At 37.6% G+C, this 12,413-nt stretch overlaps 1 protein-coding gene across 6 annotated transcripts in view; it reads right to left on the reverse strand.

The window, feature by feature from the left end:
- kidins220a (kinase D-interacting substrate 220a) overlaps window positions 1–12,413 on the reverse strand; it is a 54,498-nt gene that overhangs the window by 14,025 nt on the left and 28,060 nt on the right. For all 6 annotated transcript variants that reach the window (XM_043262906.1, XM_043262909.1, XM_043262905.1 and 3 more), the window contains exons 23-24: window positions 2,663–2,841; window positions 1,557–1,789 (exon numbers count right to left, since the gene is read on the reverse strand). In XM_043262906.1, the coding sequence (XP_043118841.1) occupies window positions 1,557–1,789; window positions 2,663–2,841 (412 nt within the window). The remainder of the gene's footprint in view (window positions 1–1,556; window positions 1,790–2,662; window positions 2,842–12,413) is intronic.

Here is a 12,413-nt window from a genome sequence, read left to right on the forward strand (position 1 = left end):
AAACACCAACAACAACAATACAAAATTACTCAGCACCATGATATATTTGAGAATTGTATTTTTGCTGTTGATATATTTTTTAATGTTCCAGTGGGACAGTTTCATTCTTGAACCTTTAGGTGCATCTCAGTGAATTAGAATGTTGTGGAAAAGTTCATTCATTTCAATAATTCAGCTCAAATTATGAAACTTGTGTATTAAATAAATTCATTGGACACAAACTGAGGTAGTTTACGGATTTGGTTCCTTTAATTGTAATGATTTTGACTCACATTTAACCCACCAATTCATCTCAACAAATTAGAATACTTTATGAAAAAAAAATGTTTGACCTTCTGGGAAGTATGTTCATTTACTGTACAAGTACTCAGTACTTGGTAGGGGCTGATTTTGCTTTAATTTCTGCCTCATTTTAGCATAGCATGGAGGTGATCAGTTTGTGGATATGCTGAGGTGGTATGAAAGCCCTGTTTTTTTTTTTTTTAATGTGGCCTCCAGCTCATCTGCATTTTTTTTGTCTCTTGTTTCTCATTTTCCTCTTGACAATACCTCATAGATTCTCTATGGGGTTCAAGCATACCAACACCATGGTCATTTAACTAACTTTTGGCGATGTGGGCAGGTGCCAAATCCTGCTGCAAAATGAGTGTATAAAGCATGAAGCATGAAGTGCTCCAAAATGTCTTGGTAAATGGTTGCAGGGACGTTGGTTTTCAAAAAACACAATAGACCAACGCCAGCATATGACATTGCACCCCAAATCATCACAGACTGGACTTCAAGCAGCTTGGGTTATGAGCTTCTCCACCCTTCAACTGTCCAGTTCTATTCTTAGCCCAGGTAAGTCGCCTCTGAGGCTGTTTGTGGTTCAGGAGTGGCTTAACAAGAGGAATACGTCTGTATGTGGTATCTTGATGACGTTGTGAAGCTCTTTCAAATTCTTAAATCGATTTTGTTTGGCAATCCTTATAATTCTGTGGTTCTCCCGCTTGATTGGTTCTCCCGTTTTTTTTGCACTTTTTCCTTTCACTCACCTTTCTGTTAGCATGCTTGGATACTGCACTCTGTGAACAGCTAGCTTCTTAGGCAATGAATGTTTGTGGCTTACCCTCCTTGTGAAGGGTGTCAGTGATTGTCTTCTGGACAACTGTCAGCTCGGCAGTCTCCCTAAAGATTGTTAGCCTAGTGAACCAAACTGAGAGACCATTTTGAAGGCTTAGAAAACCTCTGCAGATGTTTTGAGTTGATTAGTTGACTGATGTGTCACCATATTCTAATTTGTTGAGATAGTGAATTGGTGGGTTTTTGTTAAATGTGAGCCAAAATCATCAGAATTAAAAGGACCTTTAACTACTTAAAGACTTCAACTACTTCAGTCTGTGTGAATTAAATGTATTTAATATACAAAGTTTCACAATTTTAGTTGTGAATACATGAACTTTTCCATTACATTTACATTTGAGATGCACCTGCATACTTATGAGTTTCAGTAACTCCATAGAGACAGGTGCACTTTGCTTGAACACAGTAAGTAATGTCTGTGCCTGATGTCTCACCCTGTTGTAGAAGGGATGTTGGGGTCCCGTAAGCCCACTAAAGTAGCTGCTGTGGGGTTGAGCGGCCGGCAGCACTCCAGCAGGAGGGAAAGAGCCAGGGAAAGAGCCTGTGGGAGAGCAGGCCAAAGAGTGCTGCCCAAATGTGGACTGCGGCCGTACCGAAGCATCTTGCAGAGGCAGTGTGGGATAGCTGACTCCTCCAAGGTGCATCTGCTCTCGTGCGTCTCGGACATCTGAAGGGAGAAAGGAAAAACAAAGAGAGATAGAGAAATAGAGAGAGTAGGAGAAAGTTAGATCCAAATCTTGGCCAGCACTTTAAAGGCATTCAAATCCTCCCACTCACAGTCGACTTCAGCCAAATGAAGCATTTATAGTAAGTTACATGTGAGAAAAGAAAGGCCTCTGTGGTTTGATTCCCTTAGAAAAACACTGATTTTCCCAACAGAAGCAGTGAATCGCAAACGCACCTGGAAGAAATAAACGTGGCTCCCAATGAAATCCGACTTTGTTTTAGCGTCAAAGTCTCAAGGGCAGAAACATACGTCAGAATTCGTTTGGTTGGAAATAATATTTCTGAGTCACCCAGGCAGACCAAATAAGACTGGCTGGGTGACTCAGAAAACGAGCAGCTCATCGGGCTTCAGTGAGGTTTCATTTCCTGAGGTGAACACAATGGAGACCTTACTCATCTCTCTGGGTTCACAAAGGAACCTTTATTGCACAGTCCATTGTCACATTGCACCAAGCAACGTCTGCTGTCTCAAAGCACGGCGCAGCTGACCATTATCATGTGACGAGATAATATCATCTCTCATATTTGCAACGATTTAGAGAAATCCACAGCAATATATTTGGCACCGTGTGTGCATTTACTTATCTATAATTAGAGACAGAAATAGCTAAATCGAAGAAAAGCCAGGAGACATCCTCAAAATATAAAAAATATATGAATATATATGAATATATATATATATATATATATATATATATATATATATATATATAAAAACATTAATTTAGGATTTAAGTTTGTAGAAAGTCAAGCTTTATATTAAAACAATGACTTTCATTTATAGGTAGATAAACATGTTTGTGTTGGTCTGCACCTGCGATGATCTCCCTTAGTTTGGGATCCAGGTTGACGGTACAAGGCAGGAACATCTCCACTTCACGAGCGGTGAGAACAGGGGTGTGCGATGACAGAAACACCTCGAAACTACGAATATCACCATCGATCTCCAACAGAGGCTCCACATCTTTAGTGGTGGGGATGTTTTTAGAAATCCTGCACAGAGAAAGCAAATGCATACCAGTTTCAGAAAATCAACAAGTTTGGAGTCTATTTAGAATATTTAAAGTGTGAGGCAATAAAAAGCAAATAAATGTACCATTAACCTTGTGCTGCTGTTCAGACATTTTTTATTTCAATTAATTAATTTATTTTAGTTAATTTGAATGGTAAAAAACTTGGTAAATCACACTTGCTATGTTATCACAGAAAAATAACGAACATCAAAAAGATAAATAAATGAATAAATAAGACAATCAGACTTGTATTGTTCGAGGTTGAACAATTACCTGTTTATAAGTTAATAGGAAGTGAATTTCACCTAATGGTAAGGTTTGGTATTGCGCTAAATCAAATCATACTGAAAGCTCATTTTTTCAGATATCAACTTTAAAAATGCAACACAGCTTCTTTAGATGTATGGCTTTTATTTTCATACAGTTTCAGAGTAAAACATGTTTTAGCAAATGCATATTTCATAAAAAACATTTGTATTTTTCACAATAATAAACTTACTTCTATTTTTTAACATTTATCAGCAATAATCCTTTTTATGAAGTGTGTGAAAACATACACACATATTTAATGCTGTCAAATGATTAATCGAGGTAATCCCCAAAATAAAAGTTTTTTTTTTTTATGTAATATGTGTATATTTATTTTGTATATATAAAAACAAACACAGCTATGCATATATAAGAAAGTATATTTATATTTTATATAAAATAATAAAATATAAGAATATGAATATATACAAATGTACGTTCACAAAAACATGTTTAAAAAATACTATATGTGCGTGTATAGATGTGATTATTGATGATTGGTTGATTAATAGTATATACACATATTACAAGTTGAGGAGTGTGTTTATGGGAATTTTTGACCATTCTTCCAGAAGCGCATTTGTGAGGTCACACACTGATGTTGGACGTGAAGGCCTGACTCTAAGTCTCCGCTCTAATTCATCCCAATGGTGTTCTATCGGGTTGAGGTCAGGACTCTGTGCAGGCCAGTCAAGTTCATCCACACCAGACTGTCATCCATGTCTTTATGGACCTTGCTTTGTGCACTGGTGCACAGTCATGTTGGAATAGGAAGGGGCCAGCTCCAAATTGTTCCCCCAAAGCCCTTCAGATTGCCAGATGGAGAAGCACGATTCGTCTCTGCAGAAAACGCGCCACCACTGCTCTAGAGTCCAGTGGTGGCGTGATTTACACCACTGCATTCGACGCTTTGCATTGAACTTGGTGATGTAAAGCTTGGATGCAGCTGCTCGGCCATGGGAACCCATTCCATGAAGCTCTCTGCTCACTGTTCTTGAGCTAATCTGAAGTTTGGAGGTCTGTAGCGCTTGACTTGTGCAGAAAGTTGGCGACCTCTTCGCACTATGCGCTGACCCCACTCCGTCAGTTTAGGTGACCTACTGCTTCGCGGCCGAATTGCTGTCGTTCCCAAACGCTTCCATGTTCTTATAACACAGCTGACAGTTGACTGTGGAATATTTAGGAGTGAGGAAATTTCACGACTGGATTAGTCGCACAGGTGGCCTTCTATTACAGTTCCACGCTGGGATTCGTTGAGCTCCTGAGAGCGACCCTGTCTTTCACATATGTTGTCTGAATGTCTAGACGCTTGATTTTGTGGCCATGGATGTGATTGGAATACCTGGTTCTGATTATTTGGATGGGTGAGCGAATACATAGTATATACTACAAATTTAAACTTTATTGAACTACATTACCATTCCTTAGTTTCATGGCGCGGAGGGGGGGTTTGAGGGGGTAAACAGCCACCAGAGGGTGAAATAAATACTAAATAAACAAATAAATAATATGTAAGCAAAACGCACCTGACTATCAGTGCCAGTTAATAAAAAAAAAGGGCATCTCTAACATTGATGCTGACTAATTGATTGATAGACTGATGAGACTAGCTTACTAGTCACAAGCTCATACTCTTCGCTCAACTTTGTGAGCGTATGCGGTTACCACAGTTATTTCTGCAGCATTCAGATAAATTCCTTCCCATTGCACTTTATCTTATTGAGCGTGGGAATTCATATCAAATAAATCTGAAGATTTGTTTCTGCTGAACGCAGGCATTTGCAGAAACCATATTTCTTCCTCTATCTTCTTATCTGCCCCCAGTCCTCTGTCTCTCTGCTATAAAGCCTGCTGAAGCTTCTTATTGGTCGGTATAAGGACACAATAAGTCTTTTTTTCCCATACTGATCGAGTCGGATTGCATCATGAAAAAAGTGAGCTCAGTGCTTGGCCCGGTCCCATATCACCGGTTTAAGTAATCCGATTTGAGCTGTTTAAACTGGGCAGGAGAGAGCTGACACAATGACACTCAGATGACCTGTTGCTAAACTGTGGCAGTGTAAACAAACACTGACATCTAACGGGAGACGACACACACCTGGAGGGAGCGTCTGAAACGCTCCGTTCATCAAATGACTTCTGACCGGAAACGGCACAGCTATTTACACTCCATCCAGTTACCAGATACAACCACGACTCTATATTTTGTTGATTAAGCCCAAAACTGAAAACTCAAACCAAAGCTCAACCCTCATGTATAATAAACCTTAAAAACAGATGATCCAGGAGAGATTCCATATCATTGTTAACATCCAGTACTAGCTAAGGATTATTTATACAGTATTAGTCTTTTAAATTAGCTTTTATTTATATATTATTATTTGAAAAAAACAAAAAATAAATAAATAAAAAAATTATATAAATATATTATTTTATTTATTTTTTTTTCAAATAATAATTAATTTATTTAAAAACAAATCTTTGAAGGAATAAATGAAACAAGCATTAGCATAGCGCTTTTATCATGTTTTGCCCAAAACCTCTAGATTCATTAGTACTCTGGCGCAAACGAATCAAATGTTTTGAACCATGACAACAAATCGCAGTGGTGATTAAATCAAACAATCAATTACCCTGCAAATTATTATTACTCTTATACTTTAATCTTAAATTATTATTACGTTAACAACATCAGCATTGCATGACTATGACTAGTGTGTAGATTTTAATTTATGTACAGTCTAATCTCTAATTGTCACATCATTCAAATTTCATAATTTTTTATGCACTTTCCCGAAAATAATTTTTGATTATTTTTAACCAAAAAAAAAAAAAAAAAAAAGTTACGGACTGCAGCTTTAAGTAGAAAGACTGAAATGGTATTTTCTTGTCAAACAATATTTCAAAATCATTTTTTCAATATCATCAAGACTGCGCAATAAGATTTTACTGTATTACACAGCATTTTAGCCGTCTGTTTGTTTCTGGTCAGGACACAGTGTTACGGTCATTATGACCCGGACGGCATGTTAAAATATCATCTTCCAAAAGGTTTAAGTTTGCAGAGCGTTTAAGTTAATTGCTTTGGTCCCATCATCCTCGCATGGCTTTATGAATAGCGATGGTCACCGAATGACTCACAATTTCAGACGTGAAGTGTGTGCGTTGGAGGGCGAGCGAGTGGCTGGGTGTGAGAGCAGATGTTGAAGTCATTGGACAAAGGCCCACACTGTGCTACAGCAGGCCCGTGTGTCAGCGGGTCAGAGTCGGATGCTGTGAACAGTCAGCTGACCTTCCTCATGATGGACATTAGGTAGAGGTCTCACACTTAGGGTGGAGCTCAAGGACGTGACCAACATCAAGATGGCAAACACATGCTTGCTTGTCTGCTCCCCACACACACACACACACACACACACACACACACACACACACACACACGCATACAGAAGTATCACTTTAAGAAGGGCTGAACAAGAGAGACGTGTGTTGGTGAGAGAGGTTTGGTTCATTTCCCACGCACTGGATTAAGCAGAACTGGGCAGATTGTGTCTCTTCCGAAATCCAGCTGGGCTTGTTTATTTGTATGTGTGTGCGAGCAAGCTCACAGACAAACAGGAGCCAGTGACAAGAGCCTCTCTAGAGAACCTACTTCCTCTGTCACAAGACACACACACACACACACACACACTTTCCACGGCCTCTGCTTTAAAGGAACCTGCTTAAAGAAGGAAGAACATTTAAGAAGGATCCAAAAATACTAAACGATTCTTCGTAGCCAAGTATGTGACTCTGAGACATATTCAAATGAATGATCTTTGTATTAATGGTGTTTGCTAAGACAAGGATATTCTCACACTGCCAGACCTTTGACTTGCGTTTGCGTCTGGTCCATGTTTCCCAGATCACACACAAAAAAAAAAAAAATCATAAAATCACAGTGAAATTTAGTTTAGAAATTTATTTGGAACAGAGGTTTTTTTACAGACTTCAGCTGAAGAATTATTTATTATTACTATTTATTACTATTATTATTATTATTATTATTATTATTGTTGTTGTTGTTGTTAATAATTCATTTATTTATTTTTACATTTTTATGTTATTGTAAAATTTAAATAACATTATTTATTGATTATATTATTATTATACAATTACAAACCTTAAAAAATTGCAGTACATGGAATGTAGCATATAATGAGATAAGCTTCGGTCTTTATGAAACGTCAAAGCCGTAACAACAGCACAAATTGCACCACAGTTTCAGTTCATAGTAGCAACTTTATATTGGACGTCCATAATGAAGGGTTTGTAATCATGTTAATCTAAATAGAGATGTTTGTCATTGACTTGTTTATGGAATACAAAAACAAACACAAACATACATTCAATAGTGTGCAGGGAGCAGTTGATGAGAAAACTGCTGTATTTAATCTGGAGAGTAGAGCGACAGCGCAAACACCCCGACACAGGCCTCGTCCAAACACAACACCCAGACTAAAACATTCGAGGCGTCCATAAACACACCAGAGTGACGATGTCATTCCAGTGACTGGCTAAAACAAGACTAACCAGACGAGGAGGAACAGACACATCTGCAGGCCTTCAGGGGAATTTTCTCTCTTAGCCAGACCAGGCCCTATCTATACACAACTCAAATCAACGTGAGTCTTCATCTCAGCCTTTTGTCTTAGTCAGACGGGTTTTTTTTTTCCTGGTCATGTTGCCGTTTTATTAAAACGATGGGAAGAACAGAGGAGGATGAGATCAGGAAATGACACAAGCTGGACTCAAACTTTCATCACCCATGTATGAGCAGCACAGCTTTATATATTATTAGCTTTCATTTTAAACAAAGTTTTGATAACTTTTGTCAGAGTGTGTGTGTTTGTGTGTGTGTGTGCTAACTGCTAGGGCAATTTCATTTCAAAATACAATAATCAACCAATTTTTTTTATAATTTAATACAATTGTCCAAAAGTGACAGTAAAGATGTTTATAATGCTACAAAAGATTTATATTTCAATTAAATGCTGTTCTAGAAATTTTACTTGGAATAAGACTGAAAAGAGTAATGGCTGCTGAAAATTTTATCATTTTATTAATATCAAAATAAAATATTGCACATAAAGTTATTTTTTTTATTTCATAAAAATACAATAAAAACAAAAACAAAAAACTAACTTTAAAGTAAAATAAAATAAAATGGAGCGCCACACATGACATGCAGGGAACAAAAACAGTAGGCTAAATCGTTTGCATGATTTACTATTTTACTATATTGAAAATGGAGGGAACGAAATAGTAATTTCAAGCACATTGTTTTTTTTCTTGCATCTTTTAAATCACGATAGATATGGCATGAGCGGATGCAGCTACATTTTATGAGACACAGCAGGCAGCAGACAAGCCAACTCCCCTCTATAGCTAGTATTTGTATTCAACTATTCATATATAGACGCAAACATCACGCCGTGGCCAAGAGAAGGCTAATCTTTCCTCAGCTGTACACATCTTCTGTTACAGCATGCTAAGAATACTATTTATAATCAATTGAAGCTGATGTAATTCTTCCACCAGTAAAAGAGGGCTTTTGAAGCTGGTGGGAGAAGTTGTTGGCTTCGACATCAAGTGATTTGTTTAGCAATTACTTTTGACATTCTTGCCTTTGCAACGAGAGAAAATTGCAAAGGAAAAAAAGTGCTATCATTCATCTGTCATGGAAGCGCTGGGAGTGAGGGAAATTAAGCTCCGTCGTTTAAGATACCAGCAGTTTAAGATAAAAGCACCGAAGGCAGCTCAGACAATATAGCTATTGATCTGCCTGTGTTGAGCTGTTTGGGCTAGCGGCATGGACGCCTTAAATGTTGGCCACTTGAGAGGTCTCTCATTGGGTTTATCCAAATGCTAATCGATCCCAAAGCTGGCTTAGCTCTTTTTTTCTTCCTCCTCTTCTTCTTTTTCAAAGACTCCCACACACAGCAGCTGACGGGAAAGAGTATAATTCTCCCACTATTTCCCCCTGAATGTGCCACTTGACTTTCTTTCAGTCACCCTTGTGTGGACAGTTTAAGGACGCCCAATGGAGGCTCAAACACCCCGATGCCACCCTGCCGTTTAATTTCGGAGCTCAATGCGCCAACCATGAAATGTACAACATCGTGAAATCATAAAGTTTTGTATTACAAGCCAATGCTGGCGGCTGTGAGGTGCTAGAACTGGCAGGATTGACTTTGGTAGATGTTCGCTCCAACCGGTTTCAATCAGGTCCCAAGTAGTTCAACATCTTTGTCACAACGACAAATACATGAAGCCCAGGATAAGAACCCAAAGAAACCTCCAAACCTGCAGCCAGACTCTGAGAAACGAGTAAACCCATATATAAACAAAAGTATCTTGTTATCTAAAAAAAAAAAAAAAATCTAATGAACTGTCATAGGATTTTTTTCCCCTTTGATGAAAGCTGAGCGCTGTCCCAGAGAAGCAGCGGAAAACAATTACACTGGAAAACAATAGATATTTATAGATCTAAGTCTAATGATGTTGGTTACTGGCAGGTAAAGCTTTGCCCAAAATAGACTGACTAGACACAGTAACCTCACCAAAGTGACGGTATGCTTAAAAATAGAAACCCAAGAGACAATCTACAATAGATCCTTATGATTGATCTCCTCAAAGAGGGAAAACAACTTTCCAATCTTTTTAAATATATACTTTTTGGTCCATGGAAACGATTGCAGAAGGTCCACACACTTTAACCTCTTCCACAAGACGACAAGTAAGGGAAAAGCCAGCCGGTCTTATATAAAAGCCGCCGATAAGCCTGTTGAGCTTTATTCTGCCATAACAACCTGCTGGATGTATAATATCCTGCTTGTTACACGGCTTCTTGCCACAAAAGTAAATAATTAGACATAAAGCCTTGATTTAAGTTGAAATATTTGAAAGGAAAGCTTCAGTGAAGAAGCCGTTGCTAGGAAGCAGAAAGTTCAAACTAGATGGACATTTAAGAGAGACGGTGCAGTCATAGCACGTATTACACGTAATTTCACCACAGAAAATGATTATACCCATAAAAGATGTTGATTTAAGACAAAAAGGTTTCAAAATATTACCAGTTTGTTCATCCTTTACAGTCTACAAAACAATCGTCGTGGCAGCTGCGTTTGTATGAAACAAGAGAGGGAGACCACGACACCAGGATGACATAATTAAATAATTGTATTCATAATACTGAATTGAGTTAAAATATTTTATTAAGCAACCAAAAGCAGTTTCCATGAAGAAAAAAATTTCAAAACCAGCGAGTAAACATCGCCGACTCCCGACTACCAGGATGAGCCTGTCTTATTACGAACCCTGGAATGTGGCGATTGACCAATCATGAATCGACTATTCCAAAACACCATGTAATAATGTAAAAAAAAAAAAAAAAAAAAAAAGTAATATAACAGTGAAATCAACTGCCAAAAATAACGATGTATCTGCCCTACAAAAGACAAAAACCCTTAACTTAGAGTGTGAAATGTTTTATTTGTCCAGTCAAATTAATAGTTAGAAATTATTATTATCTACACAAAAAATCCTTTTTAATCCTATTTTGAAGTACTCTATATTGCACTTTGTACCGTCTGAAAATGAAGCCATGGCAAGGCAGCAACTTCCACATTATTAATATTTGGTTGCTGATCACCATTAAAAAAACCAAAAAAACATGATAGCAACATCTGTATAAAATCTACTGTTCTAAAAGTAATGTGAATGTATTAAGTGTTTAGCTGATTGTAACAGAGAGCCAGAAAGTTTAACATGTGCATGGACATCGTTTTGCAATGTACACTAACATAAAAAAAAATGCAAGACTGGCAGACTGGCCCTGAATAACCTGCATTATTAAAAAATATTTACAATTACATATTTCACACATATAGATCGGTAAATTGCTGTAAAGAGATTATGTGTGAACAGGTCCTTTAAAATGTTAAACGTTAAAATACAGATTACCAATTAATTGCTGGAAATTGCCGTTTGTGAACGCAGAATGAACGTACAAGTTCAGAACGCACAGATACAAGCCTTAACAACACTGGGCCAATCAAAACACTGACACCGATAACACATTTACTTCACACCGTATTAGAAGTTATGTAATGCAATGTCTCTGGGCTAAAAGCAGCAGCATGAATGTAAACGTTTGACAACAAAAACACTGATCGAATTTACCCCTTCGTGTTTACATGACAACGAGAGGCGCAGCCATTTAGAGGTTATTTCCATTTAATGATGTCACAATTTACCAGTAATTTGTGTGTACCAGTAACTACATACTGGTGTGAATGGTGCTTTACTGGAAAAAAGACGGAACGTCGTTCTCTGTGTGAACAGCGCAGTATTTCATTTACTGATAAAGTCGTTCTGGTAATTTTACAGCAATTTACCGGTATTTCTGTGTGAAAGGAACTAGAGCTGCTAAGTTATCTAGTCTTTGGTTGTTTACAGTGCTTTGTTATATGGAGAAGTTTGGGACATCACAATCTTTCTCATTTGTTTGTCTAATGATTCAGTGACATAGTGTACATAAGTTGCACCGTGATTTTAATACATCAGACTTTAATGGACAGTTAAAAAAGCAGGATACCGTATAACTCCAGGCTGTTACAGTAGCTATATGTTGACGCACGGTTAAACAAAGGAAGCATTTGAGGGTTTCGAAAACAAAGTGTAAGAGTGAATGCTAAAACAATCCATTATTTTTCTTTATAAAATTATAGAATAAGATTCAAAATAGTTAACCGCATAATACAGTCTTGAATGTCCCAAAAATATCAATAACTCATTTTCAAAATGAGGTTACAGTGTTTTGCCTTTGCATAGCAGGTATGTGCCATGAGGTCTAAAGTTGAAAAGAGTAAGGTTTTGCTCAACCAAGACAAATTTAACTGCACTAACAAACCTGGGTCATCTGAGTTTTGGCTGCTAAAGTGCAAAAAGCACCATTTTGAGCATACTACTCTTGCTTAATGTAAAAATCAGTCTGAACTGATTAAGACCCTGCAGTCTTCGGTCTTTGTAAGTAGGCCGTTAGCTTTTTCTAAACCCTTTAAAGTCCCTCTACCTCGGTTAAGAGTTGCATCACACATGAATTTTAGTCTTAGCCTCGACACTGGCAGGTTATTGAGTACATCCTTTTGAATTTTCATTTCAGATTTGCTGACACAACACCTTAGGGTACCGGGTGACAAT

The sequence above is a fragment of the Puntigrus tetrazona genome, chromosome 17 (assembly GCF_018831695.1).
Source record: "Puntigrus tetrazona isolate hp1 chromosome 17, ASM1883169v1, whole genome shotgun sequence".
NCBI lineage: Eukaryota > Metazoa > Chordata > Actinopteri > Cypriniformes > Cyprinidae > Puntigrus > Puntigrus tetrazona.